The sequence below is a fragment of the Lepidochelys kempii genome, chromosome 1 (genome assembly GCF_965140285.1).
Source record: "Lepidochelys kempii isolate rLepKem1 chromosome 1, rLepKem1.hap1, whole genome shotgun sequence".
Lineage (NCBI taxonomy): Eukaryota > Metazoa > Chordata > Testudines > Cheloniidae > Lepidochelys > Lepidochelys kempii.
Window position 1 is genome coordinate 270,034,671 of NC_136380.1, and position 20,780 is coordinate 270,055,450.

Consider the following 20,780-nt stretch of genomic DNA (forward strand, 5'->3'; position numbering starts at 1 on the left):
ATTGGGGGCCAGGGAGTCTGTGGAGAGCTGTGCTGCCTATCCCAATCCTGTGCCAACTCTCTCTTCTCCCTATCTTTGCTTCCCTCTGATTCTCTGGGATGTGTTAAGCCTAGCAGCATGTTTTCCAGGGTCTGTCAGAGTTGGACTGCACTCAGGCATACCTCCAAAGGCTCACTAAAGGGAGAAGCTTCTCTTTAGTAGAGATGCAAGCCCTGTTTCTCAAGTATGGTTTGACTGCAAATTTTCCCTCACTCTCTCTCTGCACCCTGGAAGAGGACATGGAAAGGGAAGATTTTAGCCTAACTTCTGTGAGAATTGGCTAGAATTAGCTCCACTAGGGAAGCCATTTCTCCATCTGGCAGTCTGTCTGATTTGTCAGAGCAGGGGAGGCTAAAGGAGAATTGATAAGGATGCGGAGGGCAGGGGGGTGTCAGAGAGGCAGCTAGAGTTAAGAGGCTGCTCAGGTCCTTAGCTTGGGAACCAGGGAGAGAGCGACAAGGCAGAATGTCTCGAGCAGGGGTGGGCAAACTTTTTGGCCTGAGGGCCACATCAGGTTTCCAAAATTTTATGGAGGGCTGGTTAGGGGAGGCTGTGCCTCCTCAAACAGCCACGCGTGGCCCGGCCCCCAAGCCCAATCCGACCCCCCCCTGCTTCTTGCCCCCTGACATTCCCCCTGGACTCCTACCCCATCCAACCCCCCCGTCCCCTGATGGTTCCTGTCCCCGGAACTCCTGCCGCATCCACCACCCCCTGTCCCCTGACCGCCCCTGGAGCCTTCCCACCCCTGACTGCCCCCCGCCGCCCCATCCAACCCTTCCTCTCATTCCTGATTGCTCCCCCAGGACCCCTGCCCTATCCAACCACCCCTTCTCCCTGTCCCCGGAACTCCTGCCCCCCGCCGCCTCCCCATCCAACCCCCCCTCTCCTTCCTGACTGCCCCCCCAGGACCCCCACCCACATTCAACCCTCCCTGTTCCCCGCCCTCTGACCACCCCAACCCCTATGCACACCCTCGCCCCCTGACCACCACCCTGAACTCCCCTGCCCTCTATCCAACCCCCCCTGCTCCCTGCCCCCTTACTGCACTGCCTGGAGCACCGATGGCTGGCGGCAGTACAGCCACGCCCCCAAGAGCACCGGGTCAGGCCGCGGCTCTGCAGCTGCGCTGCCCGGCCGCCCAGAGCATTGTGCCAGCGGCGCAGTGAGCTGAGGCTGCGGCAGAGCGGGAACAGCATGGGAGGGGCCGGGGGCTAGCCTCCTGGGCCAGAAGCTCAGGGGCCAGGCAGGACGGTCGCACAGGCTGGATGTGGCCCGCAGGCTGTAGTTTGCCCACCTCTGGTCTAGAGACTCAGAGAGGCTGTATCAAAGAGTGGAAATACTCTGCAAAAAAACAAAACTGTCACCCTCCAAAGTAAAAAATAGAACTAGTATGATAAACCATTTTATTTATAAGTATTTATTTTGAAAGCTACCTTATTTGTAGTGTGAAACTCTGTATGAAATGTCATGTGTGTGTGAGACATTTGAGATGGTTATGTTAGAGGGATCTGAAAAAAAGTTAGAATCTCTGGAAATCTCTTCTAGACATCTGAATGGAAGTCTCTAAAGAATGAGTAAAGTACCTATAAAATTAAAGTTTATCCTTGAATTAGTCCACATTTGAAATTGATTTCTGTGAATTGTCCTTCTTAATTAAAGGCGCAGCCATAATACCTTCATAATATGTATTTTTGAACATTTCTGTGTGGCCTTGCTTTTTAGATTTTAGTTCTGGATTATAAAATTAACAGTATGTATAGTAGCTGTGTCTAAATGACCAAGAGTGCCTTAATCTGTAAATGTAGTATTGTTTTTATTTTTTTCAGCTAAGCAGGTTTTAAATAATGATTTTAAAAGAAAAATCTGAATTTTAGGAACAGAATAGCACAATGAGAAAAGCTGTGGAAATGTTGAATTTTTGATTGATTTAGCAAATGTTTTGTTTACTTGCATCACTGAATACTTTCATTATAAAAGAGAATTATGGTTTTATCTTTAACACAATTTAAAAAAACAAAAATCGATAGTTTTGAAATAGTAACAGGTATTGTCATCAGATGCTTAAATACATACTGTCTCCTCTTTACATATGCAGTCTTTCTGTCATCTTTAAATCGTGCAATTATGCTGCTAAATTCTATGATAGACAATAAAAGAACTTGATTTGAGGGTCACTGAGAAAAATTAGTAAAGTATGTGTAATTCAAGAAACTAAAGTAGCTCATCCTAATGCTCTTGGGGAGGGGGAAGCCAGTTTTTTGGCTTGTCTGCTATTGCTAGCAACAAAGACACTGGAGTCAAGGAGTTGTTAAACTATCACTGGCCCATTTGGAAATGGTCATCTTGCGTGAGTTGTTTAAACCAGAGATTTGGTTAGTTTGCTTCTCTGTTTTGATTCTCTGGCCACTTGGCAGTATCTTCATATCTGTAACTCATTTAAAAAAGTACATACATGCCTTGTCAATGTAAAGTCATACATACTCTCTGAGTTGTCTAAATATAATTTCTTTTTAAAAGAGGGAAAATGTTGTTAACACTGTAAAATTAATGTCCTGACTTATGCTGTTCTTCAACTAGGACGTCATTATGGAGCAGTAACATGTGAGGGATGCAAGGGATTCTTTAAAAGAAGCATACGAAAGAATTTAGTTTATTCATGCCGAGGGGCAAAAGACTGTGTCATTAACAAACATCATCGAAACCGATGTCAGTACTGTAGACTGCAGAGATGCATCGCATTTGGAATGAAACAGGACTGTAAGTATAAATTAAGATCTATAAAACTGGTAGGGTATATATCTCAGGCATATAAAATATAGCAGGCATTCATGAAAAGGTTTGTGCTATGGAGAATATGCTGTTACTTATGCATGCAAATCGGGCTTTACCTTCATTACTGTTAGGAAATATTTAGATCAGCTTCTCCTTAAAGAATTGTAAAAGTCCAGTGTGACTCAAACTCTGAATTTTGGTAATTTGTCAAAGATTGAAATAACCTTAAAAACACACAGCACAGAGTAAATAAGGATAAAGTGTTGTTCCTAGGCAGCAGGCATCCCTGTGATAATTGTCTGGTTATAATTTAACAGCTGAAGAAATTTTTAATAACTCCACCTTCCCGTCAGTTTATCCATCAGTCATGGTAGCAGCAGTTTCTGCACCCTGCCTAGTTTGCCCAGTAGAGGGAGGTATCTCCCAGGCAGAGATTAGCAGGCACATATAATTTAATTCTTGCAGATCTAAGTTCTTTTTTGAAATTTCCTTGTGCTGGCAGATTTTAAACATGTACATGCCCGAAGACAATGTAATTTTAAAAGTTATGGATTAATGTGATCATGTTTATTTTTTAATCCTTCCTTTTTGAGACTTTTATGGTCTCACTACCTTAAAACGACAGGTTTCAGAGTAGCAGCCATGTTAGTCTGTATCCGCAAAAAGAAAAGGAGGACTTGTGGCACCTTAGAGACTAACAAATTTATTTGAGCATAAGCTTTCGTGAGCTACAGCTCACTTCATCGGAATGCAGTCCTTTTCCTTTTACCTTAAAATAGTCCCACAAATGGAATCCCAAACTTGTATTAAACATTACGTACTTAAATGTAGCATGTAATGCTGTAGGCCCTAGGGGTAAAAATGGCTTTAACGTGGCCAGGTGCATTTGAGCCTATTTTAATTATGCATTGGGTTAATCCTACAGTTTACTGGTCTCGGTCACCACGCTCTTCCATTGTGTAACTCCATTGAAGTAAATGGATTGCACCATCTTAAAATTCATGTAACAGAGTGGAGAATAAGACCTTACATATTTTAAGGAGTTCCATCTCGTAAACATTTTTAGTACGTGTTTTGGTTTTACAATGACAAAACTAAATTTGTTGTAAGTATATAAGTAGTTATTTCCTCATAAGGAGAAGTTCTCCCTTTGAGTTCTTAAAATGAAGTTGTGTAAGTAAGTTTCCAGTTGGCTTTGTTGTTTGGAGTCAGATTTCCCCATGTGGTAGAATATTTTCCAGTTTATTTTAATGTTGCCATATTTGTTGGCATGGAACCAAGAGGTTGAGTAGTTGTGGATTAAATTTCCAGAGGGAGCATGAAAAGGAGACACTGTGACCCCTTCCCAAACAGGGAGGGGGCATGTGGGCTTAGCAGACAAAAGGAGATAGACTGCGACAATATGAAGCAAACAAGCCTCCCTATGAGGATCCAGACAGGTGAAAACTCCCGAGGGGGCACTTCTAATTTCTTCATAAATTTAAAATTATTGGCCTTTATATGTTTGATCTTCAGTCTTTGACTCCTTCACCATTTCAGTAACTATAAAAACAAATGTGTTTATCCAGAGTTAGAGCTAATGATTTTTATGCACTTTTGTTGTTCAATATAGCTTCTATATAAAATCACAAATATATAAACTGCAAGCTTTTCCAGCAGTAATTGGAAAAACAGGACACAATTTCTTAAACGCTCTTGTTTGTGATATCTCCATCTGACTGTTCGTGAATTTTGGGTTTCACCTAATAGTTACACATCATTTTGTTAGCTGTTCAGTGCGAGAGGAAACCAATTGAAGTATCACGAGAAAAATCTTCAAACTGTGCGGCTTCTACAGAAAAGATCTACATCCGAAAAGATCTGCGGAGCCCACTTGCTGCAACTCCAACTTTTGTAACGGACAATGAAACAGCAAGGTATGTAAATAGTGCTCCAGACTAATAGTTTCTTGATCTCAGAAACATCAGAAGACTAAAATTTGTACTTTTTTTTCCCCTTCAGATCAACAGGACTGCTAGAGTCAGGAATGTTTGTAAATATTCATCAGTCCGGAATAAAAAGTGAGCCTACTGTGCTTATGACACCAGATAAGGTATGTGATGACATGAATAAAAGACTACAGCTACATCTACCATACAAGCTAGAGGTGTGATTCCCCAGCTTGCATAGACATATTTCGTACACACACGTGTTCTTGGATGGCGTTTCTGAATCATGCATTTTTAATTACATTTCTGCATTCACGTGCTGATTATTTGAAAATATAAATAAGGTTGGGTGACCATACCGAGGTAGCTATGGCTCTATCTGAATGCATTTCAGAAATACCTTTAGTAGTAGTATTCTTCCTGATCCATGTATACTCTCACAAAACTAAGTACTGTTTCAGAATTCACAACATAGTCATTGGGGTGGAAAAAGAAATATCGTTTCTTAAATTCGTCCAGAGATGTTGACAGCACTGGACAATGTTGGGGTGTTGTGGTTAATGCGCCTATTCAGTGTTGTGTGAAAGGCAGGTGCAGTACCTTTGGACTGGCAAACCGGGGTGGTGGTCCTGAAAGGAAGCCAGAGGGTGTGTTCCAGCTATAGGGAGATCACACTCCTCTGCCTCCCTTGCAAAGCCTATGCCAGGGTGCTGGAGAGGAGATAACACCTGTTAGTTGAACCTCAGATTCAGGAGGAACAATGTGGATTCTGTCCCAGTCGTGAAACAACAGACCAGCTTGTTGCTCTCTCGCAGCTATTCGAGGGGTTGTGGTAGTTTGCTAATCCGGTCTATTTTTGTTTTGTAGACGTGGAGAAGGCATATAACTGCGTTCCCCAAGATGTCTTGTGGGAAATGCTGTGGGAGTATGAGATGCCAGTGCTGCTTTTGCATGCTATCCAGTCCCTCTATTCTCAGAGTGAGAGTTGTGATCGTATTCTTGGCATTAAGGCGAGTTTGTTCAAGGGGGGCATTGGACTCCACCAAGGGTGCATCTTGTCCCCACTCCTGTTCATGAGTTTCATGGACAGGATGTCAAGGCACAGCTGAGCTGTGGAGTGTCTCCACTACAGGTGGCATCTCTGCTGTTTGCAGATGATGTCCTTGCTTCTTCAGACTGTGATTTCCAATGCTCACTCATACGTTTTGCTGCTGGGTGTGAAACGGTTGGGATGAGAATCAGCACTCTCCAGGTGAGGGGGGAGTAGCTGCCCTTAATGGAACAGTTCAAGTATCTAGGAGTTTTGTTCACGAGTGATGGTAAGCAGGAGCGTGAGATGAACCAGTGGATTGATGTGGCGGCCACAGTGATGCGGACACTATACCAATCTGTGGTGGCACAGCGAGTGCTGAGTTCTTGGACAAAGCTCTCGGTTTACAGGTTGATCTACGTCCCCATCCTCACCTACTGTCAATAACTTTGGGTAATGACTGAAAGGAGGAGATCGCGGGCATAAGCGGCAGAAATTAGGTTTCTCCACAGGGAGGCTGGGCTTACTCTCCGAAACAGGCTGGTGGGATCAGCTATTTGGGAGAGCCTCGGAGTAAAGCCGCTACTTCTCCAGATCAAGAGGAGCTAGCTGAGGCAGTTCAGGCACCTGATAAGGATGCCCTCTGGGAAGCTTCCTTTGGAATTCTACAGGGCATGTCCCACGGGGAGGAGGCCCCGAGGCTGACCCAGGACACACTGGAGGAATTATATCTCCTGACTGGCCTGGAAACTTCTCGGGAGGAGCTGGAACCTGTTGCAGAGAAAAGGGAGGTCTGGTCTTCCCTACTCTCCATGCCACCGCCATGACCCTCACCAGGAAACGCGGCATAAAGGAAAAAGAAGAAGTTGTTTCTTAAACTTAAACAAAAGACAGGTCAGGCAGCAATTCAAACCCTTTAGTCACTCAGTTAATAAGAGATAACTAAACAACATGCTTATTCCTCATGGATTTTTTCAGGCAGATTTTTACCTGTTCCCACTTTCATCTGAGTTCTGTTGGTTTCTTCATTTACTCTAACACCTTTTTCTTTCTTCAACTGATGTCCAATTTCCTTATTCTGTTCTCATGCACTTTACTCTGCTTGCTGCATCTGGCAAAGGTCTAGTCAAAAGACAGATCAGTGAAAATGAGATTATTAATAAGTAATTAAATAAAATGTGGCATACTTGAGAGGGCAGCTTTGTTGTTGCCTGCAGGTAAGCATGCTCTTTTTCTTAAAGTGATTTTTAATGAGGAAAAGGTTGCTTTCTGGCCGGCTACTGGCTACCTTGTGGGCTATTTAGCAGCAAAATCAAGAAGTGAAAAGAAAGTATACCTTGTTGTAGTGGTATGGCTTCCCTGCATGCCTAGGCTGACATGACTTCTCATCCATTCCCTCTTCATAAACATCCTACCTCTACTTCTGATTGGCTTACAAAACTGCAGAACATACCAGGGAAGTTTTACAAATGAAATGCTGAAAAGATCGTATTCAGTTACATAGCCCAAGTGCCAATGGGTATTTGAACAGTGACTCATGGTGGTAGAGACAATAATTGTTATTTATTAGCTACACTTTTACAATTAATCTGTAATTTATCTCGAGGATCACAGTGATGGGCACAATACAAACAGAATAATAAATGAAGCTACCCTGAATTGTGCACCCAATTTTCCTGCAATTTTTTTTTTACATTTTAAAATACGTTTTTGCCAGTTTCACCACTTTCCCCATATTTTTCATATCTTTCTGCTCTGTATATTCAATTTTGACTCTGCACCATTCCAATACTGTGGTGTACATCAGACCAGATTCTATATATACGTACTATTTCTGGGTTAGTTACACCAAAGAAGAGTAGCTTACTACTGCTTCTAATTATTCTCAGTAACTAGATGTAGTGTGTGTAGAAATTGTGTTGATATAACATGTATGAAAGCCCTGTCTACTATAGAAGAGTGATCCATTGCTGACCCCAGGAGGGTTATTGGGTAACAAGATTGTTGTAAAGAGCTATAAATCCAGAGTCTTTATTAAGTCCATGATTTTTAGTGTCTTATTAAGTAATGAATTTAACCTCCCAGGTTCATCTTTGAAGATGTTGTGCAGGTTTCCTTTGAGGATGAGGACTGAGAAGTCAAATGTGAAGTGATCATTTTATGACACGTGTTCACCCACGGGTGATAAGGGGGTTCTTTGCTTTTCTCATTTTTCTGTGTGAGCTCATTTGAGAGCATAGCAATTGTCTCATTCTTCTTCAAGTGATGGTCCCTATTGTATTCCACTGATGATTTACACACGCTCACCATGTATCTGGAGCCGGAGAATTTAAAAGTGGTAGTGTCTATTGGTCCGCGCATGCACCCTTGCCTCACCTTAGGGTTTCGGTTGAGCTGATAAATGGCAGGGATGTACTGACCACATCTCCAGTTCTTCTCACTGCCTTGTGGTCCAGGTCAGAACTATTCGTGTTCTCTTGCATATGACACACCTTTAAAAAGAGTATAGTTATATATAGTTAAATTTTTTTAGTATTTAGCCATTTTACTGTTTTTGCATAGTTTTTAGTCATTTTAGTAGTTATTTAAAGTTGATTTGGGACTTTTGAGGGAATCTGTTTACTTGTAAACACCTATGCACACACAGGTACTGGACAATGCCAAAGACCCCAATCTTTAAAATCTGCAACTCCTGCCTGTGTTCCTTCTTGATCAGTGATGAATATCAGCGCTGCCTCTACTGCTTGGGAGAAGTCCACATTTCATCCAGGTGCAGTGTCTGCCAGTCCTTCCCAAGCCATACCCAAGAAATCCAGGGTGTCTGCCTCAAGAAGCATCTCATGGAAGTCGCTATGAGACCTCAATCAGACCCAGGCCGGAGAATCCCCCTTGTATGTCGGCCTGAGACATCCAGGAGTGCATCTCCAGCTACAGAGATTGAGTTCAGCTCTGGCGGTACCACCACTATGGACTCTGTGCCGGGGCCGGGAGGTCAGGAATCATGCACATAAGCATGGCAGTAAGTCTTTTTCTAAACCAAAGAGAGGGGACGATCCTTCCACGAGTTCCAGCCACAGGGAAGCAGTGTGCTCCAAGATCCATAAATGTGACAAGAAACCGCACAAACTGGCAGATTTGCCGCTACCAGGTACCAAGCCCCACACACAGTCAAAGTCTGCCTCCTTTAAGGTATGGACCTGTTGGCCCTGGGAAAGTCCACTGCTCCAGCACCAGTTTCAGCTGTGGAGAGGGTACCATTAATGCCACAGAGGTCAGAGAAAATGCCAGAGCCCCAGGAATTGTTTGCCCTCGAAGAACCAAGATCTCCACGCCTTCTACTACCTTCCACCTTTAGAGGCCAAATCTCCCACCCAAGACATATCGCATTCAAGGCACCCATCACCACCTCCTCCAGTGGCCTACACACTTCCACCAGCTCTGACATTAGTGCCAATGGAACCGGGATCCGAGTTTTCAACCTCGGAGGATTCAGTTGAAGCATGGGGGCTCTCCATCCCTTACCGCCACTATGAATACCCAAAGAGGCCATCTATGGCATGGCAGTATCCTCCTCACCAACTGCAGAGGAGACTGGTTCCCCACACCCTGGTGCTGCCACAGCACCCTCCAGATCTGTCATGCTGGCCTTACTGGGGATCCTGGCCCCAATACCCACCCATTCTGTGTGGGAGACTTCACCTCTCCCTCATCTAGAACACCCTCAAGTAGGTACTCTGAACTGATCATGTAAGAAGACCTGCTCAGTCGGGTTCCCACAGTACTGCTGAAGCAGAAGCACTTTCTGTCTTTCTCCCAAGATACTGCAGTGACTTTGGCTTTCTCCTTGCCCCCAGATGACTTTTGTTAATTCCAAGATCTCCTGTGTAGGATGGCGGGTGAACTTCACATCCCCCTGGAGGAAGTACAGGACACACAACAACAGCTCCTGGACATCCTTCACTCATCAGTACTAGGTAGGGTTGCCCTGCCAATCAACAATGCCATCCTCCAGCCAGCTCAAACAGTTTGGCATATTCTGGCCATGTGCACGCCTACCCCCAAGGGTACTGGCTAAGGAGACTGAGTACTGGCTAAGGAGACTGAGTTTCTTTTCTCACACCCCACTCAATTCCCTTGTAATTCAGGCTGGAATGGTCCAGATAGCAACACCCATGCTCCACTCCGGCTGATAAGGAGGGCAAATGGTTGTGAAACAAGGTCTTCTCAGCAAGCCTCCAGTTCAGGATTTCAAACTATCAAGCATTGCTTGCCAAATAAGACTTCTTAAACTATAGCAAACTAGAGGATTTTGCTGAGAAACTGTCACAACAAGATCGGGCCTGGTTCCAATCAATCTTGGAGGAAGGGGAACTGGTGGTAAGGAGAGTGCTTCAATCAGGTGTAGAAGCAGCGGGCATAGGTGCCAACTCTGGGGGTGCTCCAGGGCTGGAGCACCCACAGAAAAAAAATGGTGGGTGCTCAGCACCCACTGGTAGCCCCATGGATCAGCGCCGCCCACCAATCAGATTCTCCCCCTCCCTCCCAGCGCTTCCCACCCACTGAGAATCAGCTGTTCAGTGGCGTTCAGGAGGCGCTGTGGCGGGGGTGTGGAGGGGCAGGAAGAGGTGGGGTGGGGGCACGGCCTGGGGGGGAGCAGAGGTCGAGCACCCCCTGAGATCTGAGTAAGTCAGCGCCTATGGCGGCAGACACTTCCTCCCACTCAGTGGCTACAAGCATTGTCATGCAAAGGGAATTGTAGCTTCATTCCTCTGACTTCCCCAGGGAGATACAAAATACCACTGAGGACCTCCCTTTCAATGAATTTCATCTTTTTAATCAGAAAACAGATGATTCCCTCCACATCCTCAAAGAGTCAAGAACCATACTACACTTGCTGATATCTACCCGCCAGCACCCAAGCATAAATTCTACTTCCCACCATCCACATCCAGTTTTTCCACAGGAGGCTGTACAAACCACCGAGAGACCCAACGATCTCTCCCTCCAGGTCCACCTTCACAGCCTTCCTCCTCACACATGCAAATCTCTCAGAAAAGATATTTCTGAGGAACCATCAACCACACCATCCCCTTTGGCAGTTGTCTAGCACTCTTTCTACCAGCTTGGAGTGCAATAACAATGGACAAGTGGATGCTAACTGTCACCCATTATAGTTATATGATCAAATTCATCACTACCTCATACACAACCCCCTCCCCAATTGCTCCTTAAGGACCAATTTCATGACAGCATCATTGCCCTAGAAGTGGACTCCTTACTACAAAGAAGGGCGATAAAGTAGGTTCCTCCAGACTGTCAAGGGACAGGGTTCTATTCAGCTTACTTCCTGATTCCCAAAAAGAAGGGCATGTGGAGGCCAATCCTGGATCTCCATCATCTCGGTCGCTCCATCCATACACCCAAGTTTTGTATGGTCACCTTAGCAGCCATCATCCCATTGTTAGAAAAAGGCATCTGGTTTATGCCTCTCGATATGCAGGATGCCTGTTTTCACATATACATCTCTCCGGCCCACAGACGATAACTGAGGTTCATGGTAGGCTATCAGCATTTTCAGTATAGGGTCCTGCCATTTGGACTCTCAATTGCTCCAAGGGTCTTCATCAAAGTTATTTCTGACATGGTGGTCTACCTCAGGCATTATGGGATCCTTATATTCCCCTATATCAACGACTGGCTACTAGCAGCACAATCCAGAGATGAAGCTCGAGTCTCGACCTCCATGTTCTTGAGACTCCTTTCCTTCCTCGGAGTCAGTGTCAATGTTGAAAAATAAACTTTGGTTCCCACACAGTCCCTAGACTTCAGGAGTCCTCCATCAGCTCAATCACAGCACGAACTTACCTACCAAGGGTCAGATTCCGACTCCGCAAGAACTTGTCGCCCAAGAAGTCAACAGTCCGTTGGTCCTAGCCAGGACTTGCCTGTCCCTCCTTGGCCACATGGCATAATGCACATATGTCACTGTCTTCACTCACTTTCACCTTCACAGCCTCCAGATGTAGCTCCAAAAGAGTTTATTCACCCATGTGACATACCAGGGACCTTATGCTGACATTTCCCCCTGAGGTACTCTCATCCCTCCAGTGGTGGATGGACCCATGACAGGTCTGTGTGGGGATCCCCTTTTTCCCATCCTCCCTGGATGGGACAGTCATCACCAATGCGTCCCTCGTAGGGTGGGGAGCGCACGAGAGATCACATGACACAAGGAACATGGATTCCTTGGGAATCCAGGATGCACATCAACGTTCTGAAACTCCGGGCTGTAAGGAAGGCATGCCAAACATTTCTCCCATCCATCTGCTCTGATCACATTCTCATCATGTCGGACAACACTATCACTGTTTATTACGTCAACGAAGAAGGGGACAGGAAGTCAACCGCTCTGTCTGTGGAGGTAGTCAATCTATGGAATTGGCACATCACCCACAAGATCCTGCTCTCTGCAGCCCATCTTCTGGGGACTCAGAATATGATTGCAGACTCTCTCAGCAGCAGATTTGTGTCTGATCATGAGTGGAAACTCCACAACACCGTAGTAAGTGACATCTTGGTTCCTACCAAGCCAAATAGAACCGCTTCACCTCCTGGGCCCAACAGAAACTGCTTTCCCCAGAGGAAGTGGAGATTCCCCTTCTTTTGGATTACCTCCTATCCTTAAAAACATTGAGGCTCACCCTCAAAACCCACCTAGCAGCAATTAGCACCTTCCAGCCCACCCCTCTCCATGGAAGGGCACTGTGTATTTACATACTCATTGACTGCTAGGTATTGAAAAGATCTCATCCGAACTTTCCCACATGCACAACCTGTCACTCCCCAGTGGGACCTCAACCTTGTTCTATCAGCACTAATGAAACAACCCTTTGAGCCACTGGGTTTGCTTTATGTCCCTCTTTTCAGTCTCAAGTTTGTACCAAAAGTTGTATCCCAGTTTCATCTGAATTAACCCATCCACTTACCTGCTTTCTTTCTGAAGCCTCATGCCTTGGAAGAGGAACAATGACATCACTCACTCAACCTCCATCAGGCTTTGACCTTCTAACTGCAGAGGACAAGACTGATCAGGAAATCTCCTAGATTGTTTATCACAGTAATGGAGAGAGTTAAGGGGCATGCAGTCTCTACACAGAGAATTTCCAGTGGATTTTGGGGTGCATTACACTACGTTATGAGTTGTCAGGACTGCCTCCACCCCTGGGGGTGAGGGCCCATTCCACAAGAGCCCCAGGTTCAACCATGGCCACTCTCCATGAAGTGCCGCTTTGAGACATATGTAGAGTGGTCACGTGGAGTTCAGCACATACCTTCGCTTCGCATTACACTTTGGTGCAGAACTCTGCGACGGATGCCTCATTTGGTGCGGCTGTCCTGCACTAAACCGTTCCATCCTCCTCTTTGCACCCTCCTCCAGTTTAGGTACTGCAGTGGTTCTCAAACTTCTGTATTGGTGACCCCTTTCACATAGGAAGCCTCTGAGTGTGACACCCCCTAATAAATTACAAACACTTTTAAATATATTTAACACCATTATAAATGCTGGAGGCAAAGCAGGGTTTGGGGTGGAGGCCGACCCCCAGTTTGAGAACCCCTGAGGTACTGTTTGTTAATCACTCTCAGTGGAATACAATAGGGACCATCACTAGAAGAAGAAAAGGAGGTTACTTACCTGTAATTAGAGATTCTTTGTGCAGTCCTTATCTGGATTCCACTTCCCGCCCTCCTTCCCCTCTGCTGCGGATCTCTTGGATTTGCGGTGGAGAAGGAACTGGAGACATGGTCGGTATGCCCCCCTTTATCACCTCAGATGAAGCCATAAGGTGAGGCAAGGGCACATGCGCAGAACAACGGACGCTACTACTTTCAAATTCTCTGGCTTGGGTCACATGGTGCTCATGCATAAACCCTCAATGGAATACAGATAGGGACCACCCATCTTGAAGAACCTCCAGTTACAGGTAAGTAACCTCCTCTTTCACCCATATAGTTGTTGTTCAGGTATTTAGTGCACGAGATGAGGGATACCACACACATTGTGATAGGCATATATAGGACCCATGGATCTTGTAAGGAGTGTTGTGGGAAGTATTGATTATCGTAGCAGTGTAGCTATGCGTGGAGGTTTTGCATCTGTTGCTCTGGTGGGGTCTGGTGCCACTTTGAATGTGTTTGTCCTCGTCTATTGGGAGCTTGCTTCTGATGAGCTTGGTGACATTTGGGAATTGTTTGAAGGCCAGAAGAGGGGGTTCAAGAAAGATTTATTTCAGGATGTGGTCACCATTGAGTTACTGTTTAATGAAATCCTGTATGGGTTCCAGTGTTGGGAGGCAGGTGACAACTAGGGGTGTGTGGTCAGAGGGTGTCCCCCCACCAGCTATTGAAGCAGATTCTCTTGGGTATCTAATATCCCTAATATCCTAGGACCAACATGGCTGCCACAGCACTGCAAACAAACAAAAAGGCAAGTCTCAGCAAAGCTTTCTGCAGTTGTGCTGAAAAATTTGGCCGTAGTGTACACTATGAAAATTGAAATGCTGTTCAAAATGAATGAAGTTTAAAAAAAATTGTGAGAGAAACAAATGGGATTTATAAAGCTGAGAAATCCTAGTCACTGTGCAGTTCAACAGTGTAAAATACCAATAATTTTGCCAAGTGAAGCAAGGTCTTACACTCAACTGGATGTTTGCTGTGTTGCTGTAGCTGCGTTGGTCCCAAGATATACTTTCTCACTCAGCTTAATGGCATTTCTCTGTTTGGGTGCAATGTAGTAACTTTTGAATGTTGCATCCAGTCATTTCAGGGAATGTTCTAGGCATCAATGAACAAAATCCTATTGATTTTGGTGAAAATCGAAAAACTAGAAGAGGGAAATGGGGGAAATGTAGAGCCCCTTGCATCTTGTTAGCAGATGCAGCAGCTTTACCATCCGATGAAGTGAGCTGTAGCTCACGAAAGCTTATGCTCAAATAAATTGGTTAGTCTCTAAGGTGCCACAAGTACTCCTTTTCTTTTTGCGAATACAGACTAACAGAGCTGTTACTCTGAAATTTACCACCTCTGTAATTGTCAAGAGATCAAAGAACCGGTTGATGGCAGCCATTAACACCTTCCAGCATAACAATTCCCGCATCTCAGCTCTGCCAATCCTCCCAATACAGTTTAACATGTTGACACCCTTAATGACTTTTCTCCCAGACAGAAAGAAATTTTATAATAATGGTGGGAGTCATAGGGGGGCGTCCAGAAACCCTGGCCGGGGGCGGGGGAGTGGGGGACCCTAGCATATGGGTGGTTGCAGGGACTTCCAGAAATAGGGGGAGATGGGAGGATGGAACACAGGGAGCTTGTGGGGGGAACTGAAGGGATGCAAGGAGCTCCTGATACATGCAATGAACTTGGCCTACAGAAACTAGTAAGTGTGCATGTCCCCCATCCCCTCCCTCCCACAATTAAGAATAATTTAAAAGCAGCGGGTCTTTCCATAATAATTGTTGCTTTTTGGAGTACTGTTCCCATAAAAATATGTCAACTACTGGTAAAAGTTCATTTTTGAAAAAATTGTTTCAAAATTAACATGTGCAACCTCTAATTTCTTCATTTTAATTAATCTGTTCCTGAAAGTCACTTACTTTTCATGGGTTCTGTTTGCAATCCCATGTCTTTATTTGTTAGTGTGAAAGCTGAATTTTTTCCTTTACAAAGTCAGGTTTTGTCAGTGTGAAAGGATTAAAGCTATCCTTTTTTTCCCCTAGGTTGAGGCATGTCAGGGGGATTTAAGCACACTGGCAAATGTGGTAACATCATTAGCAAATCTCAGTAAGTCCAAAGACATGTCTCAAAGTAGTGCTGAGCTATCTATGATTGAAAGTTTAAGCAACGGAGATACATCATTGTCTGAACTTCATCAAGAAGAGCAAGCAAGTAGTGATGTTACCAGGTAAGGCACACTACAATATTTACATTTTTTAAATATAATTCTTTTTGGTAATCTCACTCAAAGCTTACACAATCAAACAATGCAGACAGTTCTTCAGTAAAAATCATTACATTAACATACAGAACTTGTGATGAAGAATAACCATACAGAAGACACTAATTGAGTTCTGAGTAAAATTTTGCAGTGAAAAGTTCCATTTAGAAATAAATGTGAGTAAATTATATTTGTGTTTGGAAAGAATTTCAATGTAACCTTGGTGGCTGATTTATATTCCCATGATCATCATCAGTAGTAGGCCTTGGTCCACATATTATATACTGTATACTCTTTTAGTACTTTGTTCCACATAGGAAAATTTATTGTTCATGAGTCCCATCTACACAGGCAGCTGAACGCTGACAACTCCATTTCAGTCCCTTGGAATGCACATAAAATACTTTCTGTGCATAGAGAAGTGCTTCATAGATCCTTTCAGTATTATTACAGTGGCATTCACTCAGTACATTTTACAAATCCTTTGCCTTCATTGATTTTAATATGAACCTTTTCAGTGCTAGTGTAGGTAGGATAAGCGGGTAGTACAGCAGTGCTGGTCCAGTTAATCCTTCCAGCAGAATCTTGCCAACCCTTCAGCTCAAGCATTTACCCAACAGCAGCCAAGGTAGTAGTAATTCACTACATACTATCCATCCTGTACGCTCAGAGCCAAAAATTACTGTATTACACCAATGTAAATTTGGAGTAAATCCATTGGATAAACTAGTCTAGCTCCAATTAATGCAGCTGATGATCTGGCCCCTAGGCTTTAGTTTGCTTTATTCTGTATTGACTCTGTTATTGCAAGCAGAATTTATGTACACCTACCTCTTTCAGTATCTTAATCTAATTCTTATTGAAGTCGGTATGTCTCTTTCCATTGACATCAATAGGAACCTCATAGAGCCCTCAATCTGTATACCATATGAGACAGGACTTTGGAGAATATAATAGTTTATGATGATGTGCTTGAAGACTGTAATGTACAAATGCACAAGGGGATAGAAGTAAGATGGCACAGGCAACCTTCACATTTCCTTACACTTTTCAGTGCCTAACTTTGCACCCTTTAGTGTTCTTGTACAGATTTTTTTTTTAAATTGCATTCTATATAGTGTATATTAATGAGCAAGATGGGAGAGCTTTGACCTTACTTAATACATCGTCCCTTCTCATAAGTCATCAAAGGGAGTTTCCCTTCAGATAATGCATATTAGAGGAAAAATAGTTTCAAATGTAAAATTGAAACTTTGATCGAAGGCCATGTCTACACTAGAAAGCTTTACTGGTAGCATTTCTGCTGGCATACAGCTGCCAACGTGGCAATTTCAATAGAGCACTTGCACACATGACTGCCTTTAACGGTGCAGTACATCCTCATGGTGAGAGATTGTATCAGCAAAAGGTGCTTTGCATTGTGGGTTGGCATCTGAGTGTGTCCCATGCTACCATCAGCACACTGCCTTCTGGGATATTTTGGAAGAGTGTTGTGGAATACCAGTACTCTAAAGGAATTGTGGGAGCTCGAGGCCAAGTTTCCACAATTCCTTCTGTTCCATCCCATAGTTTTCTTGTTCTGTGCCATTTTAAAAATACTTTCAGTTCCTCATGCTGGTTTTCAGACTTTCTGCCATCTTGCTGGCAGAAGCATGGATGCTGAACAGATCAGTAGAGTTCTCATGTCTATTTTAGTGACAGGCGCCTGATTCTTCTGTGATCTTCAACAACTACCACAGCAGCTAGGTGTGCAGCTATAAAATTGAGAAAACTGAGGGGAGGATGATGCAGACAGTGAATGAAAATGTGTTTGCTGAAGGTATTTACTAACCAGCTGCACATGGTGAAGTGATGCTTCTGGGCCCATGAAATGAACACCAAGTGGTGGGATTGGATTGTCATTCAAATCTGGGACAATCCACAGTAGCTGCAGAGCTTTTGGATGCAGAAGGCCACATTCCTGGAGTTGTGTGTCAAGCTCATCCCAGCTTTGCAGCACAGAGACACCAAATGAGAGCTGCTTTAACAGTGGAAAAAACGGGGGCTGTGACGCTATGGAAGCTTGCAACCCCAGATTGCTATCAGTTGGTGGGGCTAGGTGTTTACTGCAGGAAAGTCTGTGGTGGGGGCTGTCATCTTCCAGGTGTATAAGGCCATTAAGCATGTTCTGATGCACAGGATTATGACTATGGGCAATATACTGGAAATAATAGATGGGTTCAGTACAATGGGCTTCTCAAACTGGTGAGGCAGTAATAGACAGGACACATCCTGATTCTGGGAACCCTGCCCTTACTTCTGAATACATAAACGGAAAGGGATATTTTCCCCTGGTTATAGAAGCACTAGTGGTTCACTGGGGATGTTTTACTGACATTAACATAGGATGGTTAGGGAAGGTGCACAATCCTCACATTTTTAGGAATATAGATAGTCCTTTTTGAAAAAGCTACATGAAGAGACACTTTTTCCTGGACTAGCACATTCATGTTGGTGGGGTTGAAATGTCAACTATGACTTTCAGAGACCTGTCCTCCTCTTTGCTTCCCTGGCTCGTGAAGACATATACCGGGAACCTGGACCGCAGCAAGGAAAGATTTAACTGTTGTCTGAGCTGGTGCAGGATGTGCATTTGGTAGATTGACAGGATGCTGGAGATGCCTTATGACTAGGTTGCATGTTGTGTTTTTCACAGTATTTGTGAAGCAAAGAGAAACATTATTAGTGGGGTGGAGGAGGGGAAGGTGGAAAGACTGCTGATATTGAACAGCTGGACAATTACAAGAGCCCATCAAGGTCTTGTATGGCTAAGGGAGGTCTTAAAAGCGTATTTTAACTGTGCAACCCATAGTCTGAGTGTGGTGGTTTGTGTTAATTTGTCACTTCATGATTAAAGTGTACTTGACTTGTATATTAATTTTAGATGAATTCTGAATGCATTTTATGAATCCAGTGATCGAGGTCACAAAGCTTATTTGCAAGACAACATAAATCTTGATTTTCGCAAAACAAAATTTTGAACAGTAATAAACAACAAAAATGGTTCTAAGAACATTTAAAACCATTTAAAAAGAAAGTGCAAGGTGCTGAACTTCTTGTATGAATCACAGGCCAGCGTACATACAGTCATAGAAATACTGCTTATTTTCCACTGGGGTTGAGAGCAAGGGATTACTGTGACATACTATGCTGACACCTTGATGAGGGAGGAATTTATAGGCCAAGCTGTGGAAACAGAATTGTCCATGTAGTGCAGTGGCTGGTGGGGGGTAAGTCTTTATTTCTTAATGCTTTATAGCATCTTCCTTTGCTATCCCAGGAGCTGCATAATGTCTTGGTGGACTTACCTATGCAGCTCCTCATACTTGTGCCTTTCCTCCAGCATGCACTCCTTCCACTTTCTTGTCTTGCGGTCCACAGACTCTGAGCTCCTGAGGAGATCTGAGCATGTTCTCCCCTGTCCTTCTAATCAAGGTCAGTCTTTTAGCAGGTGTGAAGGGGGCCCCTCTCAATGATACCCCAGCTGAAGCTGCTGATAAACAAGACACTCAGACATTGTTAGAGTTAAAGGGTTAGCAGGTAGGAAATAACTGAGAAAATTGCCTAAAATGTTGCCATAACAATATTCATGGAAGTATGACATGGGTCAGACTTGCTTTAGGACAGTTTAGCAGCATGGTGAGTATATTGGGGCACTTTTCAAAACCTGTAGCCATGAAGAGTTGTGGGGGGTGGTCTGCCCTATGTCCTGGGTAATACGTTTAGGGATAGTGCAGTAAATATTGCTAAACTTATTACAGGCAGTGGTGATTCTGGCTGATGTATCACTCATGCGGGTACCAAAGGCCCCGAGGAGGCAACTGCTCAAGTTCCATTTGCTGCCATCCTCTTCACACCAACACTGCTGCAGGAGCTTGTTATGGGGTGGCATGGAAAAGTTTCCTATCATGGTGGAAGAAACAAAGCATCCCTCCTGAGAAATGTTCAAGCAAAATTTAAATCCTACAGTATTTGAAAACTTTATTGAGATTGTGCCAAATGATAAAAGAGATTTGTTCCAAGATCAACCAAAAACTTCAAAAGAGGAGAGGGTAGTCACTGCTGCCTAGCTGTGCAAAGTCAATTCAAAGCCACACCCCCTAAGCCAGAAATAAACCATCTCTCCCTCTTTCTACCCCTGAATTCAAGCACTTCATGCAAATAATTGTTTTTTTATTTGAACTCTTAAGATTGGAAAACTATAGTACTGCATTTTTCATGTTTTATATTATCTGTTAACCATCCAGTTTTAGTCAGAAAAAAAATCATATAGTCGGAATAAATATTTACTGGATTGCTTCTAAGGATTATTTTAAATTTTCTGTGTATTTGAATTGAATGCTCAAGTGTTGGTTTCACTACTTTTTTTTTTTTTTCCTGCTTGCAGTGCATTGATTTATATTACTAAAAATTCTATCTGTCCACCCTGGCAAAAGGATACATGTGGGAATGTTTTTGTGTTGCTTATTTTATAGTGTTCTCTTATTTTTTGCCTGTGACTGCCAGTTCATGTTGTTCAAATAAACTGTTTACTTCAAAAGGTATCCTTTGTTTTTCGCCCACATATGTTCAGCCACCAGTTTTAGAGGTGGGGATGAAGGAGGAGAGTTCCAAAACCTATGAATAAAGTTTTTTTTAAAAGTGCAGTACACCTACCTGAGGTCTTTGCCCCTTTTTCAATGGGTTCCTCTTCTGGGCAAGTCAGAGTTATGTTTAGCAGGCTCTTGAAGAGCTCCTTGGTCTGTTCAGGGATTGCATCTTCCACATCCCCCTCCACTGTGAACTTTTCATTGCTGTCTATTGCTGGGGTTCTTTCTTCTGGGTCTTACGAGGTGTCCACTGTCACTCGCAGGGTTATATGCCCAGTATGGCATCCAGTGCCACATAGTTGCAGCCGGTGTGGGAGGGAACTCCAGATTTTCTGTTGGCCTCCTTTGCCTATTGGTAGGACTGCTGCACTTCCTTCTCCTTTGCCCAC

The 20,780-nt window shown here is 43.9% G+C and overlaps 1 protein-coding gene across 11 annotated transcripts in view; it reads left to right on the top strand.

The window, feature by feature from the left end:
* NR2C1 (nuclear receptor subfamily 2 group C member 1) overlaps nucleotides 1-20,780 on the top strand; it is a 114,490-nt gene that overhangs the window by 62,946 nt on the left and 30,764 nt on the right. For all 11 annotated transcript variants that reach the window (XM_073327520.2, XM_073327519.2, XM_073327516.2 and 8 more), the window contains 4 exons: nucleotides 2,617-2,796; nucleotides 4,580-4,727; nucleotides 4,813-4,903; nucleotides 15,546-15,730. In XM_073327520.2, coding sequence (XP_073183621.1) covers nucleotides 2,617-2,796; nucleotides 4,580-4,727; nucleotides 4,813-4,903; nucleotides 15,546-15,730 — 604 coding nt within the window. The remainder of the gene's footprint in view (nucleotides 1-2,616; nucleotides 2,797-4,579; nucleotides 4,728-4,812; nucleotides 4,904-15,545; nucleotides 15,731-20,780) is intronic.